General features: G+C 43.6%; 2 protein-coding genes across 3 annotated transcripts in view; both read left to right on the top strand.

Moving 5' to 3' along the window:
• The window catches only part of hmcn1 (hemicentin 1), a 282,829-nt gene extending 264,165 nt beyond the window's left edge, over positions 1–18,664 (top strand). For both annotated transcript variants that reach the window (XM_061975788.2, XM_061975787.2), the window contains 3 exons: positions 296–415; positions 500–626; positions 12,788–18,664. In XM_061975788.2, coding sequence (XP_061831772.2) covers positions 296–415; positions 500–626; positions 12,788–13,154 — 614 coding nt within the window. In that variant the 3' untranslated portion in view covers positions 13,155–18,664. The remainder of the gene's footprint in view (positions 1–295; positions 416–499; positions 627–12,787) is intronic.
• ptgs2b (prostaglandin-endoperoxide synthase 2b) overlaps positions 17,100–18,665 on the top strand; it is an 87,759-nt gene continuing 86,193 nt past the window's right edge. The window contains exon 1 of the mRNA XM_061975790.2: positions 17,100–17,215. The gene's annotated coding sequence lies outside the window, so the exon portion shown is untranslated. The remainder of the gene's footprint in view (positions 17,216–18,665) is intronic.

Here is an 18,665-nt window from a genome sequence, read left to right as displayed (position 1 = left end):
TGAATACTTGCTAAATATAGCAACACAGTCGCTAAGTTGGCAACACCGATCCCTCCTGCTATGTCTTCTTATTCTCTGGCAGACCAGGTACAGTTAGTGTGGTTGTGGAGTACAACTGCACTGCATTACATATAAAAGGTGTAATATTTTGGTTACAACATGGAGGGGTATTAATACTCTCTGACAAAACTGAGCTTCATTATTATTGCGTTGGATCTCAGCAGATTATGCAGGCGTACCTAATGTTATGGCCAATGATGTTCCACTCCCATTTTAATGGATGTTTGTGTTCCAGATATCAACGAATGTGAGGTGAGAGATGCTTGCCAACACGAGTGTATGAACACACCAGGGAGCCACAGGTGTCTTTGCCCAGCAGGTTACAATCTCATGACTAACGGCAAGACGTGCCAAGGTGTGTGTGTGTGTGTGTGTCAAGACCAACACAGGTCAAAGGCCATTGCAGCACATAAGAAGACGTTGCCTGGTGTATTTACAGATATAGACGAGTGTCTCGAGCAGAACATCCAGTGTGGCGCCAACCGCATGTGTTTCAACATGAGAGGAAGTTTCCAGTGCATCGACACACCTTGTCCACCAAACTACCAGAGAGAGCCCACCACAGGGTAAGAAGACGAAGACGACATAGTTTACACAGAGGGAGTATGAGTCTTGAAAAGTCCTGAAAGGTCATGTTACCAGGTTTTGAAATATGGTTGAATTTGGGGTGTCAAACCCATTTTCATTGTGGATCACTTCACAGTTACTGCTGCCCTCACAGGGCTGCTTGTAATAACACCATTGGCCCTTCATTTAATTATCAATATTTACCAACAAACTGATGGAGAACTTGCTTTGGAATCAGAAGTCAAGATAACGCGCAAATATTGAAGTTCAACTTGGAATAACTTGTTGCATCAAATAATTTTTAATAATAATAAGAGTTATGAACAACTTCAGTTGCATGTGAAACAATTACCGTATTTTTCAGAGTATAAGTCGCACCGGAGTATAAGTCGCACCTGCCGAAAATGCATAATAAAGAAGGAAAAAAACATACATAAGTCGCACTGGAGTATAAGTCACATTTTTGGGGGAAATGTATTTGATAAAACCCAACACTAAGAATAGACATTTGAAAGGCAATTTAAAATAAATAAAGAATAGTGAACAACAGGCTGAATAAGTGTACGTTATATGAGGCATAAATAACCAACTGAAAATGTGCCTGGTATGTTAACGTAACATATTATGGTAAGAGTCATTCAAATAACTATAACATATAGAACATGCTATATGTTTACCAAACAATCTGTCACTCCTAATCGCTAAATCCCATGAAATCTTATACGTCTAGTCTCTTACGGGAATGAGCTAAATAATATTCTTTGGTATTTTACGGTAATGTGTTAATAATTTCACATATAAGTCGCTCCTGAGTATAAGTCGCACCCCCGGCCAAACTATGAAAAAAACTGCGACTTATAGTCCAAAAAATACGGTACTTTATTTTCAAACTGAAAAACATTTAGCAAGAAAAATGAAGTGCCTTATTGACGCACACTGGGCCCCATTCAGCAATAAGTTCCTAACTTTTCCTCTCATCTTTCTTCCTAAGTGATTTCCTAAGAGGAGTCTATTCAAATTCATGACGTGTTCTTAAACGCCCACATTGTTCCCACCTGCTGTTCTTAAGTTGCTGAATGCCAAATGGTTAGCGCGTGCGTGTCTATCATAATTTGCATATAAACACGCCCTTATTTCCCCAATACGCATATGTAAACACCCTTAATTCCGTAAGTTGCATAGGTAAACACCCTTAATTCCCCATATAAGGGCACAATTCTGGCAGAAAAGCCGAACATCAAACACACAGAAAAAACACAAACAGATTACAGAAGAGAAATTCGTATTATCCCGCGGGGGAAATACATAATGTCAAAACGTAAGTTTAAGAAAGTGGGACTGCTGAGGTAGCCCTGAAGCGGTCAAATAAATATTTGTCACTTCGGGCAAAACATGGTCGTGAAATATGCCTATTTATTATATAATGTCTATATATTGCTCATTTTGCTATATGTCTGTCTGTCTGTCATGTCTATATCTATTTATCTATCTATCTATCTATGATATTAATTTAACATTAGACAATAGAAGTAAGGGAACTTGTCACACTTAAGAAGAAATAGGCCACCCTAAGAGTGCTTTGGAGCACTCGTAGATTTTGTTCTTACCTACGAACAAATCCCAGTTAAGAAAACATTGGTGAATACAAAAATCTTCTTAAAAACTTCATAAGTGGGCCTAAACACAAAGTGTGTTCTTAAGAACGGTTGCTGAATGGGGCCCACTGTTTCTAGGCTTTTGTGGACCACTTTAAATTATGCGGCTGGCCACTTAAGCTATGCAGCGGAACATATTTCTTCAGAACATGCTTAACAAAGTTACATTGAAGTACATCACAACTCTACACAATTCAATTAAAAAAAGAGTTGAAAAAAGCAAATATTATTTAATATACTTTAATTCCTCAATTAGTCCCTTCAGGATTTTGCAGGCTTTTTTTCAATTGTGGAAGTCTAAAATACGTAATTTTGCAGCAGCTTCTACAAAAAAAGTTGCTTATTAAAGGACCTATGGCTTCCAGATTACCAATCAATCAATCAATTCCTTTATTGTCATTGTCATAATAACACTTAAGTCATACATGTCAACGAGATTTTGTTGACATGATGACCAAAAATTCACTAACAAATTATCCTAAAAATTTATCTGGCAGTCATTTCCCGTATCAATTAGTTTTTAATACATCATAGCCTCCTTCTTCAGAAGAAGGAGGCTATGATGTATATAAGAAGGAGTCCTATCGGGTTCTTTTGGCTCATGGGACTCCTGAGGCAGCAGACAGGTACCAAGCGGTGTGCGGCTTCAGCGGTCGCGGAGGCAAAAACTCGGACATGGGAGGAGTTCGGGGAAGCCATGGAAAAAGACTTCCGGACGGCTTCGAAGCAATTCTGGACCACCATCCGCCGCCTCAGGAAGGGGAAGCAGTGCAGTGTCAACACCGTGTATGGTGGGGATGGTGCTCTGCTGACCTCGACTGCGGATGTTGTGGATCGGTGGAGGGAATACTTCGAAGACCTCCTCAATCCTACCAGCACGTCTTCCTATGAGGAAGCAGGGCCTGGGGAATCTGTGGTGGGCTCTCCTATTTCTGGGGCTGAGGTTGCCGAGGTAGTTAAAAAGCTCCTCGGTGGCAAGGCCCCGGGGGTGGATGAGATCCGCCCGGAGTTCCTTAAGGCTCTGGATGTTGTGGGGCTGTCTTGGTTGACAAGACTCTGCAACATCGCGTGGACATCGGGGGCGGTACCTCTGGATTGGCAAACCGGGGTGGTGGTTCCTCTCTTTAAGAAGGGGAACCGGAGGGTGTGTTCCAACTATCGTGGGATCACACTCCTCAGCCTTCCCGGTAAGGTCTATTCAGGTGTACTGGAGAGGAGGCTACGCCGGATAGTCGAACCTCGGATTCAGGAGGAACAGTGTGGTTTTCGTCCTGGTCGTGGAACTGTGGACCAGCTCTATACTCTCGGCAGGGTCCTTGAGGGTGCATGGGAGTTTGCCCAACCAGTCTACATGTGCTTTGTGGACTTGGAGAAGGCATTCGACCGTGTACCCCGGGAAGTCCTGTGGCGAGTGCTCAGAGAGTATGGGGTAACGGACTGTCTTATTGTGGCAGTTCGCTCCCTGTATAATCAGTGTCAGAGCTTGGTCCGCATTGCCGGCAGTAAGTCGGACACGTTTCCAGTGAGGGTTGGACTCCGCCAAGGCTGCCCTTTGTCACCGATTCTGTTCATAACCTTTATGGACAGAATTTCTAGGCGCAGTCAGGGCGTTGAGGGGATCTGGTTTGGTGGCTGCAGGATTAGGTCACTGCTATTTGCAGATGATGTGGTCCTGATGGCTTCCTCCGGCCAAGATCTTCAGCTCTCACTGGATCGGTTCGCAGCCGAGTGTGAAGCGACTGGGATGGGAATCAGCACCTCCAAGTCCGAGTCCATGGTTCTCTCCCGGAAAAGGGTGGAGTGCCATCTCCGGGTTGGGGAGGAGATCTTGCCCCAAGTGGAGGAGTTCAAGTACCTCGGAGTCTTGTTCACGAGTGGGGGAAGAGTGGATCGTGAGATCGACAGGCGGATCGGTGCGGCGTCTTCAGTAATGCGGACGCTGTATCGATCCGTTGTGGTGAAGAAGGAGCTGAGCCGGAAGGCAAAGCTCTCGATTTACCGGTCAATCTACGTTCCCGATCACCTATGGTCATGAGCTTTGGGTCATGACCGAAAGGACAAGATCACGGGTACAAGCGGCCGAAATGAGTTTCCTCCGCCGAGTGGCGGGGCTCTCCCTTAGAGATAGGGTGAGAAGCTCTGTCATTCGGGGGGAGCTCAAAGTAAAGCCGCTGCTCCTCCACATCGAGAGGAGCCAGATGAGGTGGTTCGGGCATCTGGTCAGGATGCCACCCGAACGCCTCCCTAGGAAGGTGTTTCGGGCACGTCCGACCGGTAGGAGGCCACGGGGAAGACTATGTCTCCCGGCTGGCCTGGGAACGCCTCGGGATCCCCCGGGAGGAGCTGGACGAAGTGGCTGGGGAGAGGGAAGTCTGGGCTTCCCTGCTTAAGCTGCTGCCCCCGCGACCCGACCTCGGATAAGCGGAAGAAGATGGATGGATGGATGGATGGACATCATAACCTGTGTTTCTTCTTGGTCATTTAGCATTTCCTCAAGCATCTTAAGGAAAACATCAGGAGAAGAGGACACAAAATGGAATACTAGCAGCTTATATTCTTTTTCCTCATTTTAGAGCGCCAGGTGTGCTTTCTGTAGGTTCTGACTCAGTCTTTCTCCCCTTGAAGACACCCCTGATTTTCGGGCTCAAATTTGGCTTGAGTCTTTCAAATTTCTTCCATCCAAACTCAGACCAAAACCCTTCTTCCTAAAGTTACAATCATTAAAATGATCGCTGCAAATGTCACTCCTTTCGTTTAGTCAAAGTGGAGAGGTCCATACTTTGCTCATATTCCCATCATATGCAGGCTGACCACTTCTTTAGTTGTATTGTATTTAAGTTTGTGCGGGCACAGGCACAATTGGCCAAAACACATGTGTATATAATTTCTATGAACAAAAATATTTTAGGAGAAGAAAAAAGAGCAAAAAAACATCCATCCATCCATCCATTTTCTACCACTTGTCCCGTTCGGGGTCGCGGGGGATGTTGGAGCCTATCTCAGCTGCATTCGAGCGGAAGGCGGCGTACACCCTGGACAAATCGCCACCTCATCGCAGGGCCAACACAGATAGACAGACAACATTCACACTCACATTCACACACTAGGGCCAATTTAGTGTTGCCAATCAACTTATCCCCAGGTGCAAAACACATGAAAAACAAAATCATGTGTTTAGAAATACAAATGAACTTTCTTCTGTTGCTTCTTTTTGGGCCGCTTTTAAATGAGGGTCACATCAGCATACTTGCCAACCCTCCCGATTTTTCCGGGAGACTCCCGAATTTCAGTGCCCCTCCCGAAAATCTCCCGAGGCAACCATTCTCCCGAATTTCACCCGGACAACAATATTGAGGGCGTGCCGTGATGGCACTGCCTTTAGCGTCCTCTACAACCTGTCGTCGAGTCCGCTTTTTCTCCATACAAACAGCGTGCCTACTAGTCACATGTTGTATGCGGCTTCTGCAGATAGACGTAAGTGACTGCAAGACATACTTGGTCAACAGCCATACAGGTCACACTGAGGGTGGCCGTATAAACAACTTTAACACTGTTACAAATATGCGCCACACTGTGAACCCACACCAAACAAGAATGACAAACACATTTTGGGAGAACATCCGCACCGTAACACAACATAAACACAACAGAACAAATACCCAGAATCCCTTTCAGCCCTAACTCCCCACCAAACCCCGCCCCCCACACCTCAAATCCCCCCCTTCTCCCGAAATCGGAGGTCTCAAGGTTGGCAAGTATGCACATCAGCATCTGTTGCTTGCTGAGAAGAGCGATATGGCTTTTTATATTAGTGTCAAATTGACCAGCAAGGCCAGAAAAAGTTGATAGATTTGGTGCTATTTGCTTATTGTAAAATGGGACAGGTATGAATACTCGCTAAATATAGCAATAAAGTTGCTAAGTTGCCATTGTTGATCTTTCCTGCTGTCTTCCTATTCTCTGGCAGACCAGGGTCCTCATGTATCAAGTCTGACTTTGCAGATTTTCCATATTTTCCTGCAGACTTCTCAGATCTTCTTTGTATTCTGTTGTTGCTTTTCTCTGATCTTCTTGTTTTTTAATGTTATTACTGATGGAGTATGTTGTGGATAAATTGAGAACAGGAAGTGAACAAAAGTGTTAGCAACTGCTACGTAAAGGAAAAGGGGTAGGATGGAATAAGCTCCGCTTCTTCCTACTCCCTTTCGAACATGTTGAAAAGGGAAACCGGAAATTGTTAAGTATCATGTTGTATGCATGCATGTTCGAAATAAACTCAACTCAACTCAAACATGAAACTGTAATCTGACTCATGTCAGCAGGCTACTGTATGAACTCATTTTGTTATAAGTTACAAAACATTTTACGTTGGAATCAGTCACCCACCTATCATTGTAGCGACTATCCTTTCAAACGGAGCGCAGCACTAATTTCTCCGAGTCAGTTTTGGTCATGTACATCTATTTTCTTCTTCACTTCTTTCCTGACCCGACCATTACTTGTTTTATTTCCGCCTGGGTTCAGTTCTCGGAGACACCGCAATGTCAGGCTCACAATCGCTCTACTAGTGCCTAACACGAGAAAGAAGCCCCGCCTACTGACATGTGATTGGTCAGAACGTGCCGAGCTCAAACACATTAGTGATGGGATCGGCAGTTCTTTTGACTGTACTGAATCACTAGAATCAGTTCCTTAAATTGATTCGTTCAAAAGATTCGTTCACCGAATCACCCCCCCCCCCCCCCCCCAAAAAAAAAGGAGGGAGGGGGCGTGCATAGTACAGTACAGTGCTAGTGATGGGATCGGCAGTTCTTTTGACTGTACTGAATCACTAGAATCAGTTCCTTAAATGTATTCTTTCAAAAAATTTGTTCACCGAATCACCCCCCCCCCCCCCCCCCCCCCCAAAAAAAAAGGAGGGGGGGGGCGTGCGTAGTACAGTACAGTGCAGACATTCGCGGGAGAAGCAGCAAAAAGGGTGAACGCGAGTCCCTACACAGCTCTGTGCATGCAGTACACCAGGCAGTGAGTGACACAGTCAGCACAGTTCAGTACGTGAACGTGAATCACTTGTGCAGCAGCAGTTCTGTGTGCAGGTTGGCGAATCACCAAATCACTTCTGCAGTACCAGTTCTGTGCGCAGGTCGGCGAATCACCGAATCACTTGTGCAGTAGCAGTTCTGTGCGCAGGTCGGCGAATCACCGAATCACTTGTACAGTACCAGTTCTGTGCGCAGGTCGGCGAATCATCGAATCACTTGTGCAGTACCAGTTCTGTGCGCAGGTCGGCGAATCACCGAATCACTTGTGCAGTAGCAGTTCTGTGCGCAGGTCGGCGAATCACCGAATCACTTGTGCAGTACCAGTTCTGTGCGCAGGTCGGCGAATCACCGAATCACTTTTGCAGTAGCAGTTCTGTGCGCAGGTCGGCGAATCATCGAATCACTTGTGCAGTACCAGTTCTGTGCGCAGGTCGGCGAATCACCGAATCACTTGTGCAGTAGCAGTTCTGTGCGCAGGTCGGCGAATCATCGAATCACTTGTGCAGTAGCAGTTCTGTGCGCAGGTCGGCGAATCACCGAATCACTTGTGCAGTACCAGTTCTGTGCGCAGGTCGGCGAATCACCGAATCACTTGTGCAGTAGCAGTTCTGTGCGCAGGTCGGCGAATCATCGAATCACTTGTGCAGTACCAGTTCTGTGCGCAGGTCGGCGAATCACCGAATCACTTGTGCAGTAGCAGTTCTGTGCGCAGGTCGGCGAATCACCGAATCACTTGTGCAGTAGCAGCTACAGTTCTGTGGGCCAGAGGGCGACAGACGTGAATCGCTCTCTGCCCTGACAGACTCCCCTTGACGTTCGCAAATTAACAGACATTGCAGCTGTAGAGATTCCGTTACTTTTAAAAACACTGTGTGCGTTTCCGGCCTGTCCAATAAACAAAATGTGACTAAATGTCTTGGTTGTTAAATATGTTTTATTGCACTGAAATGAAAATAAGAAATAAATAAAAGTGGGAAATAAAAAAAATAGTAATAGCCTACTAAAATGCTTGCAATCAACAGTTAAATAAATAGGCCTCGTTTGTTTAGTGCAAAAACAAATATTAAATTAAGAAACGCTTAACAAATGCCAACATAAAAACTAAATGTTCTGTAGCAGAGAAAATGTAAACTTAAATATGCAAACAAAAAGAAAATAAATACCTTCAAAATAAAACAAATAAATTAAGAGCCAGAAATGCCAACATAAAAACTAAATGTTCTGTAGCCTATGTTTAAAAATATAACAAAGAAAATATTAACTTAAATGTGCAAACAAAAAGAAAATAAATAGGCTACCTTAAATAAAACAAAACAAATATTAAACCAAGTGCCAGAAAAGCCAACATTAAAACTAAAATTTCTGTAGCTTACATTTAAAAATATAAAAATGGAAATATCAACTTAAATATGCAATAAAAAAGAAAATAAATAGTTTAAATAATATACAAATCAAGATAAATAATAGCCCATGTATATGTACATACATTAGTTATTATTTTTATTTTAAATCTTCTCAAACAGCCTGCCCTACACTTTACCCCCCGCCCCTCCCCCTCGCGTCGCTGCTGCTCAGCCTTGCCCTGCACTGACTTTCTTTCTGTCTCCTCTACTCTCATAACTTTATGTGTTGAGATAATGTGTGTGTTTGTTTTCATGTGGCTTGAGTCAACATTAGCCGTTAGCTTGGAGAATGAATGGAGAGCGGATGCCAATGGCATGAAACATATCCCCGCAACGGGAGGAGAATCACCCGCGGCATTGGGGCAAGCAAAGCAGAGAGCGAGAGCGTTGTCGTTCACTGAGTGATTCATGTCGCTAATCCGCGGTGAAAGAATCGTTCGCTCAGTCCCTCCCCCCGCCCCCATGATGAGTAGCTGGCTGCGTCGTTCGCCGACGTCACAGAATGCGCCAGTTCCACTCATACCGGCATGGTCGCGGCGGAGCTCAACTGAACTGAGAAAGGAACGAATCAGTTCATGAAGTGATTCGGTTCAGTACGTTCACTCAAAAGATTTGTTTGTTCGAACGAATCGTTCGCGAACGACACAACATTAAAACACATTGCTATTTTCATATAAGGGGTGGTGGTCTGGGCGTGCCAAGCCACGCACTCGTCTGCGGAGAAATCTAAGTAGATTGTGATGTGATAAAGTAATGTGCTTGGATTTGTGCACGCCAACTAGGGGTGTAACGGTACAAAAAATTTCGGTTCGGTACGTACCTCGGTTTAGAGGTCACGGTTCGGTTCATTTTCGGTACAGTAAGAAAACAACAAAATATACATTTTTTTGGTTATTTATTTACCAAATTTGTAAACAATGGCTTTATCCTTTTAACATTGGGAACACTATAATAATTCTGCCCACGTTAATCAACATTAAACTGCCTCAAATTGTTGCTCAGATTAAATAAAATCACAAAACTTTTCTTCTACATATAAAAAGTGCAACATTAAACAGTTTCAAGTCAACTCATCATGCTTAATTGATTACAGCATTTGGGAAGCCTGTAGTTGATTTTATGTAAATGTTATATTTTTATCAACATGTGATAGCAGGGACCCTGCCATTCAAAACTAGGCTGCTCCATTACTAATGATTAATGTAACTATAGCTGAAAAAATAGTACAATAGCAATAGGAGAGACTATTCATCCCTGAACACCATGGAGTTCATGTAGGCTTTTTGATGCACTTACATTATTATATCAACTATCAGAGACAGAAACTCTTCATTTAACATAATGTCCTTTTTTGCTGCTTCAACACAGCTCAATCAACACAGAAAAAGGTAAAGTGAAATAACAGACAGACAGGGCTTTGCTGTCCGTAACACACACACACACACACACACCGCAAAGTGAGCTAACGTTACGCTAAAAGCGAATTAGCCTTCACCTCAAGCCAGGACTGCGGGCGAGCTGAGCTGCAGTTTGTATTTTTAGAACGTCAACGGGCTCATAGTGATGTTACTAGTAGTTGACTGGGAGGTGTTTATTATATTTTGGGGAGAGTCCGCAGCCTGATGCTTACCTGCTAAACGCTAAGCACTGACTACATGCGTTCTGAATACGCACTTCTGATTGGCTGTTACCGCTCTGAATACGCACTGCTGATTGGCTGTTACCGCTCTGTATGTAACCAATCAGATGGTTGTGTGGGTGGGACAATGCTGGGTGCTGTGTAGTACTGACAGAGACAGGCAGAAGGAAGCGGAGCAGCTTGTTAAGACTTTAACTTAGCTTAATATGTTCGTGTGAAAACTCGTTCAGTACACCTCCGAACCGAACCTAACCCCCCGTACCGAATTGGTTCAATACAAATACACGTACCATTACACCCCTAACGTGAACACTTTCATACATCTGAATTTTGCAGTGGTGTGCCGTCAGGGCCAGCAAGGCCTTCTCTGCTGGCCTAACATAACCAGAAATCATAATCATAATCAACGATAAAATCATTTTTTTATTAACTTTCCCTAAATATCTAAAAGTATTCATATTCTCTTCATGTCATATTATGCTCCTTCCAGTGCTGTTGTATTTTATTTTAGTTTTTTATCCAATCAGAATTCAGCTAGCTTATGTTGCCATGCTGTACCAAATCTGCAAGAGGCCTTCAGAATCAACAATGCGGGCGTCCGTGCACTGTAAGAGAACGGGGACATACAGGTGATAGACAGTTGTGATAGCCAATCAGATCACAAGTTGTTGTCAGTAAGGCCTTCTAGATGGCCTCACGTTGAACGTGACGTTTACAAGTCTTATTGGATACTCATCGGGACCGTTAGCGGGTGAATTTGAGAACACATAGAGTTGAGAGACAGTTGCGATAGCCAATCAGATCACAAGTTGTTGACAGAAGCCTCTCTAAGTAGCCTGATGTTAACGAGACTGTGATTGGAAACTCACTTGTCACTCAAAAGTGAGCATCCATTCAAAAGTTTCAATTTAGCAGGAAGCGGGAAGTGTTGCGCCGTAGCCAGACTGAGTTAGCAGAGAAAGAGAACAAAACATTGATTAGCTGGCAGATATATATTTGCAAGGCCATTTTCAAGAAGGATATTTAAAGAGAAACTACATCTTGTGGGACGATGTCGGCCAACCCCGGAAGCTAGCTCAGCTGTTCTGACGATGAAATGCTCGCCATTTCCACTCGAATAAGCCGACGACGAGGGGTATCGCTGGCTTATACCGCATCGAATAGGTCCTACACTTTTTTTGCAATTTTCATTTTGACAGTACCACATAAGATATGTTTTAATACCATACCATACCAACTTTATTTATACAGCCCTTTAAAAACAACCACTGTTGAAGAACAAAGGGCTGTACACCACAAAAAAATACAGGCAAAGGACAGACTAAAAATAACATTTAAAACAGAAGTAAAATACACATTGAAAAAGCAAATAAAAATTACCCTAAGAACAATTTGTTAGATAAAAAGCAGTTAAAAACTGTTAAAAACAGTTTAAAGTCTCATGCTGGGTTAAAAGCCAGTGAATAAAAATGGGTTTTAAGAATGGTCTTAAAAGTAGCCAAAGAAGGGGCCTGTCTCACATGGAGAGGGAGATCATTCCAGAGTTTGGGACCCGCAACAGAGAAGGCCCTGTCCCCTCTGAGCTTGCGCTTTGATTTGGGTACCTCCAGGATGGGGGCATAGAGGAGGAGCAGCTCAGAGAGGTAAGGCGGGGCAAGACCACGTAAGGATTTAAAAACGAGTAAAATAATTTTAAAATGGACTCTAAAAGACACAGACACCGGTGGAGGGAGGCTAAAACAGGAGTAATGTGCTCTCTTTTTCTTGTTTGTTAAAAGTCGGGCAGCTGCATTTTGGACCAGCTGCAGACGTGAGAAGGAGGATTGACTAATTCCAAGATACAAAGAGTTACAGTAATCCAGCCGAGATGTGATAAAGGCATGGATTACTGTCTCTAACTGTTGCCTAGAAAGAAGGATTTTAACCTTGGCCAGCTAATGTAAATTAAAAAAAAAAGATTTTTTAATTGCTGATGCGTTTTAATTGATTTTTAAATACGCCAGAAAATAACCCATTTTGTACACTGTTGACTTGATTAGGGCGTTTCTGTATGTTATTTCTCCAACAATGGTCATGTGGTGACATCAATGATGGTATTTTGAGAGGTAATCTTTGAAGTCGGACATCACTGAAGGCCTCGGTGTGCCACTGGAATTTTGACATGCGTACGCCGTTTTCTCATTTGATCGCACGTCCATTTTTAGTAGGAAAGCCACACAACTCTTTGTACATGAGGCCCCAGGTGCGTTCAAAGGCAGAGTTACGATGCAATGTACTGTACGAGGTTGTAACGACAAGCTCCATCCACAATTATAATGTGCTTATGAAATTGGGGCGTAAAATGTAATTTAATGTGTTTTCTGGCTGCCACTGATAAATGAGTGGATGTCAATCACTGACTCAGGTTCCAATGTGTTTCAGGTTTTGTCTGAAGAAGTGTCCTCCAAACGACGTGGAGTGCGCGATGAGTCCTTACGCGCTGGAGTACAAGCTGCTTTCTCTTCCCTTTGGCATCGCAGCCAACCAGGACCTCATCCGACTGGTGGCCTACACGCAGGACGGCGTGATGCACCCTCGGACCACCTTCCTGGGGGTGGACGAGGATGTCACCTTACCTTTCGCCCTGCGCGACGAGAACCTCAAGGGGGTGCTGTTCACCACGCGGCCTTTGCAGGAGCCTCACACGTACCGCATGAGGGTGCGAGCCCTCTCCTACAGCGAAGGCGGGGCCATCGAGTACCAGACCACCTTCATTGTCTACATCGCCGTCTCAGCCTACCCTTACTGAGAACACTTTAAACGGCGCCGGACTAAAAGTGCGTGCCACACAGCTGGAATACGTCGAGTCTACGATGAGAATGAACTGAGGAAAACAGACTCCAGCGAGGGCCAATGAGAGCAAAGCTTTTACAGCGGGGACAAAACAAGCCATGACTATTTATTTGCTATATTTTATGCTATAATGTTTGTATCGTTTTCTCCTGTCACACAAAAATGTCTTTTCTTCCCCCCCCCCCCAAAAAAAATGTTTAACGCTGATAAGAAAACAACAAACAAACTGCAGAAGACACTGGCTTTCACTACAGGAAGTTGAAATATTTCAAGTTAGACCTTTGTTGTAGTTTAAAGTTAAAGTTAAAGTACCACTGATAGTCTCACACACACTAGGTGTGGTGAAATTATCCTCTGCATTTGACCCATCCCCTTGTTCCACCCCCTGGGGGGTGAGGGGAGCAGTGAGCAGCAGTGGTGGCCGTGCTCGTTTGATAGCATTGGGGTCAGGACTTTCACCATCTTCCACACCAAACTCATCCAACCTTCAGGCTTTAAGGATCTTTAGTTTTCTTGGCTTTGTGGATTCAAGGGAAACTGCGACACACACACACACACATACGGGCTATCATTTGGAATGAGGACCAAGTTTTTGATCATCACTTGTGGGGACCACACTTTCTACAGTTTGTAGAGGCATAAAAAAATTAGGTAAAATGGCCACTAGCTCATACACGTCTTTAAATCTCTGGATTGATGAAGTAATGTGCTGATCATTCTTACTGGGGACCCTGGGGAAAAAGAGTTAATATGGTTCATGGGGACCAAATTTTAATAATTTTGAATAATTCACACAAATTTGTTTGTGACTACTGAGGACCGTTTAAAGAAAGAAAAAAAGTTAAAATTAAATATGACATGATCCAGCGAGTGCAGTACCACCTACAGCCCGATGAGGGGGCTGCTGTGCAAATGTCTCACACTCAAACTAACCAGTAAACATGTTTTATGGGCCAAAGCTTAAAAATCACTTAGGCATCTTCAGAATGGATCTGACTATCATTTAAAAAAGGTTTTCCTTTAGGGGACCTGTTTTTTTGTCCCCATACCGTCAGAGGTCCCCTAAAGGTGACTGGGTAAACCAGGGGTGTCAAACTCAAATACAGAGTGGGCCAAAATTTAAAACTGAACAAAGCCCCGGGCCAAGGTTGAACAAATTAACTTTTTAATAGGGACTAGAGATGCGCGGATAGGCAATTATTTCATCCGCAACCGCATCACAAAAGTCGTCAACCATCCGCCATCCACCCGAACTAACATTTAATCAAAACCGCACCCACCCGCCATCCGCCACTCGCCCGTTGTTATATATCTAATATAGACGATGCAAGGCATTAGTGAGGTTATAAAGCTTTTGCCTGTTAAAGAAAGGAGACTGATCCAATGTTGCAGAGACATTCAATGCGTGCCACGCTGTCACGGCCCAGACGCACACCAGTGCACAATCATCTGGGAGCCGCGCTGAGCGCACCTCCAAGCGCACTCGCGCCACTCAAACTGCTGCAGGCAGCTGCGTTCTATCTTGTTTTAACATCCTGTGGCACTTTTCTGGGATCACGGCGGACGAAACTGCTCATGCTCAGGGTGTTTGTGGAGTTTCGGGGTTTTGCACAAATGTGATGCACCATGTTAGATGTCCCGGTTTTGTGACTGTCGTAGACATAAACAGCGTCGCAGCTCTTGCAAATCACGTAGCCAGCATTACTATCATCCTGATTTACAACCTCATAAAAACGAGTCCACGCTGAACTTTTCTGGCCTTTTTTTCCCCTGGTCTTTAGTATTCCCTTTTTTAGTTTGTCGCGTACCACGTTTGCTGCCGGCGTTGCCATCTCTTTTTTTTTTTCTTCTTCTGTTGTGGCATGCTGCAGGTGCCTGCTCGTTTTTCGTATGTGGGTAACAACATTTAACTATGTATATATATTTCCGAATTGGTTTAACTGCCATCCGCCTGAATCTATTTAAAATCTAATTTTTTTTTATTTCAACTGCCCGACCCGACCCGCGGATAAAATCTTTTTTTTTTTTTTATTTCAACCGCCCGACCCGCGGATAATCCGCGGACTCCGCGGTTGTGTCCGCAAACCACGCATCTCTAATAGGGACCCAAACAAGTTTTGCATTGAATATTGAACAAGCAAGGCTTACATAACTTTATAGTGACATGCAAAATCGAGTTTCAAATAATAATAATTAAAAGATATCAATGGCATATCAAATACAATTTAAATAATGCCTTTTCTCTATTTGCAGCCTTCTGAAGTAAATATCAACCTTAACTTTTTCCACAGGCTAATAAATTGGAAAATAAAATCACAATGAATAAATCAACCATTCAGGACTTTAAACTGCTCAGTTTGCAACACACTGATCTAATCTGATGTACCCAAGCCAGATACCTGCCATCTTTTCTTGGATGCTAGTTCATTAATGTCGGGGCTCAGGCTTTGAGCTGAGGCAACCTTCATTATCCAACGAAGTTGTTCATCAGTCATTATATCTCGTAGTCCACCCGGACCACAGTCTTGGGGGCGTGCCTTAAAGGCACTGCGTTTAACGTCCTCTACGAGCTGTCGTCACGTCTGCTTTTCATCCATTCTTACAACATGCCGGCCCAGTCACAAGATATGTGCCGCTTCTATACGCACACACACGTGAATGCAATGCATATTTGACCAACAGCGATACAGGTTACACTGAGGGTGCCCGTGTAAATAACTTTAGCACTGTTACAAATACGCGCCACACTGTGAACCCACACCAAACAAGAATGACAAACACATTTCGGGAGAACATCTGCACCGTAACACAACATAAACGTCGGTTGAGGTGGGCGCAATCACGTGTGCGTGCGTGCAGAAGCCGCACATATTATGTGACTGGGCCAGCATTCGTTGGACTGGGTGATAAGCGGATGTGACGATTTTCGGGAGGGGCACTGAAATTTGGGAGTCTCCCGGGAGGTTTGGCAAGTATGAGAATTAGCGGTGAATGCGGTGTTACCGTGGCACCGCCGCTGTATTTAATCGGCGGACCAGATCTAGTGTTAATTTGATATCACCTCAAGGGCCAAGTGGAATTACACGGGCCAGAGTTTGACACCCGTGGTTTAAACAGAGCGATGTCCCCATTAAGTAAGCATTGCCAGAACACACACACATATCCAAACTATTTTCTGCTGACAGCCACATACAGAAAATTGTATATTCATTTTTTGTTTAATACACAAAAATCACTACGGTGTAGGTGATATTTTTAACATTCTCATTGATTATATGTAGGGATGTAACGATAAACAGCATTAGCGATAACCGCGGTTAAAACTGCAGACGCTTCGCATTAAAATAATCGTAATACAGCGCTGACGAACTCACGGACTGACTGGCATGAAAACAAAGGACATTAATGTCTTTCTCCAATAAGAAACAACATACTCCGATTTAAACTTATTTAACCACATTGCTGACCGAGGAACTAAGCTGGGTTGAATTTACAAGCTGTGCTCTTTTAGAAGAGCGTGGTCATTCTATTGGGCGTGAAAGTGTGACATGGAGATTGATTGATTGATTGAGACTTTTATTAGTAGATTGCCCAGTGAAGTACATATTCCGTACAATTGACCACTAAATGGTAACACCCGAATACGTTTTTCAACTTGTTTAAGTCGGGGTCTACTTTAATTGATTCATGATACGCAATGCATCATGGGTCTTACTGCATGGGAATAGCATCTTTATATTGGGTTGAATGCCGGACTCTGTCCTAAAATCGTGTGTTTTACTTGAACAAGTTCCAAGTATGTCATAAACGTGCGGCATAGTTTAAATGCTACAATGGTTGGCGTGATTGCTTCAGGAAAAAAAATTGGTGAGATTTGTTTCATTTCCAGCGCAGCAGCAAAGCCAAAGATTGGATAATTAAGCTAATTAAGAGATGATGGAAAGCAGCTGTGAGACCAGCAAAAGTGATTTTTAACGCCATTACCTCATGGTGCATGTTGTCGGCATTTTCACACTGGTAAGTTTGAATTTAAGCCTGTTTTATTCTCTTGCAGCATTTAGGGGGCTTAGCGTTAGCTGCTAAGCTATTTACGGGTTTCGAACAACGTACAGCATTTGGACAAAAAAGCGATACCACTGTTAATAGGTCAAAACCTGAGAAGACTTTAATTATTTCCATCATTAATACACAGTGTAGTTCAGACTTAAATATATTTACCAGTAGTTTGAAACAAATTTCTCTCGGAGACAAAAGTCCTGTTGACTTGTCGACAGTCTTCTCTTTCTGATGTAACATTCCAAGTTGGTTTGTCCGTGATTCTTAATCGACTTTGCATTTCGAAATGTTTGGCCTGTATATAAACTGACTCCGTTGACGACTGAGATACAGAACACATTCGGCAGCTTGCTCAAATCTCCTTCCGCCAAAGTTACTTATTTTTTTTAAGGTGGCGAGTCGTCGGTAGAGTCAAAAGATTTTTCACGATCCATTTTAATCCAGTTTGTTGCTCTCTCTCTCACAATACCGGTGGCTGAGTACAAAAACTTCATCCAGCAACAATGGCTATCCAGCCCCCACAATGCATTGCGAAACTACGAGCCCAAAAGTGAGAGGGATACGAAACTGAGGTGTTTGTAAAGTTAAAGTACCAATGCTAGTCAGTCACACACACACACACACACACACACTAGGTGTGGTGAAATCACCATCTGCATGTGACCCATCCCCTTGTTCCACCCCCTGGGAGGGGAGCAGTGAGCAGCAGCGGTGGCCGCGCTCGGGAATCATTTTGGTGATTTAATCCCCAATTCCAACCCTTGATGCTGAGTGCCAAGCAGGGAGGTAATGGGTCCCATTTTTATAGTCTTTGGTATGACTCGGCCAGGGTTCGAACTCACGACCGTCTCAGGGCGGACACTCAAAGCGCTTTGAGTACCTTGAAGGTAGAAAAGCGCTATACAAGTACAACCCATTTATCATTTATTTATAACCACAAAACATGCAAAGTAGCATGCTTTCTAAAAGTGTGTCAAAACTTGGTCAGACGATTTCAGCGTGTGTGCATACGTACTTTTAAAGCACATTCAACAAAATGTTTTTATCGTTACATCCCTGATGGTGTCCTGTCCTCTTTCAACATTGAACCTGTTCTTCTTTTCAATGTTTCATGTTTGTAGTAACTGCAGGCCTCATTTTGGACACCCCTGCATTCTCTGTTTGATGAGGCGGCATGTCCAAATGTCTTAAGTATTGTAATTTATTGACAAGTGCTAAAATCAACATTGATAGATACAAGTAGCGTCCCATTTTACACTTAAATAATCTCAACGTGCCGCATCCTCCCCCAGCTGATGCCAAGATGTACTTTATTTTTATGACTGTACATAAGTGTTGTTTGCTTCATTTATTGATGTACTGTACTTATTTTACCACCCAATTTTTAAATAAAAACAAAACACCAGAGAAG

Source organism: Nerophis lumbriciformis, linkage group LG14 (genome assembly GCF_033978685.3).
Source record: "Nerophis lumbriciformis linkage group LG14, RoL_Nlum_v2.1, whole genome shotgun sequence".
NCBI lineage: Eukaryota > Metazoa > Chordata > Actinopteri > Syngnathiformes > Syngnathidae > Nerophis > Nerophis lumbriciformis.
This window is presented reverse-complemented; position numbering and strand designations above follow the sequence as displayed.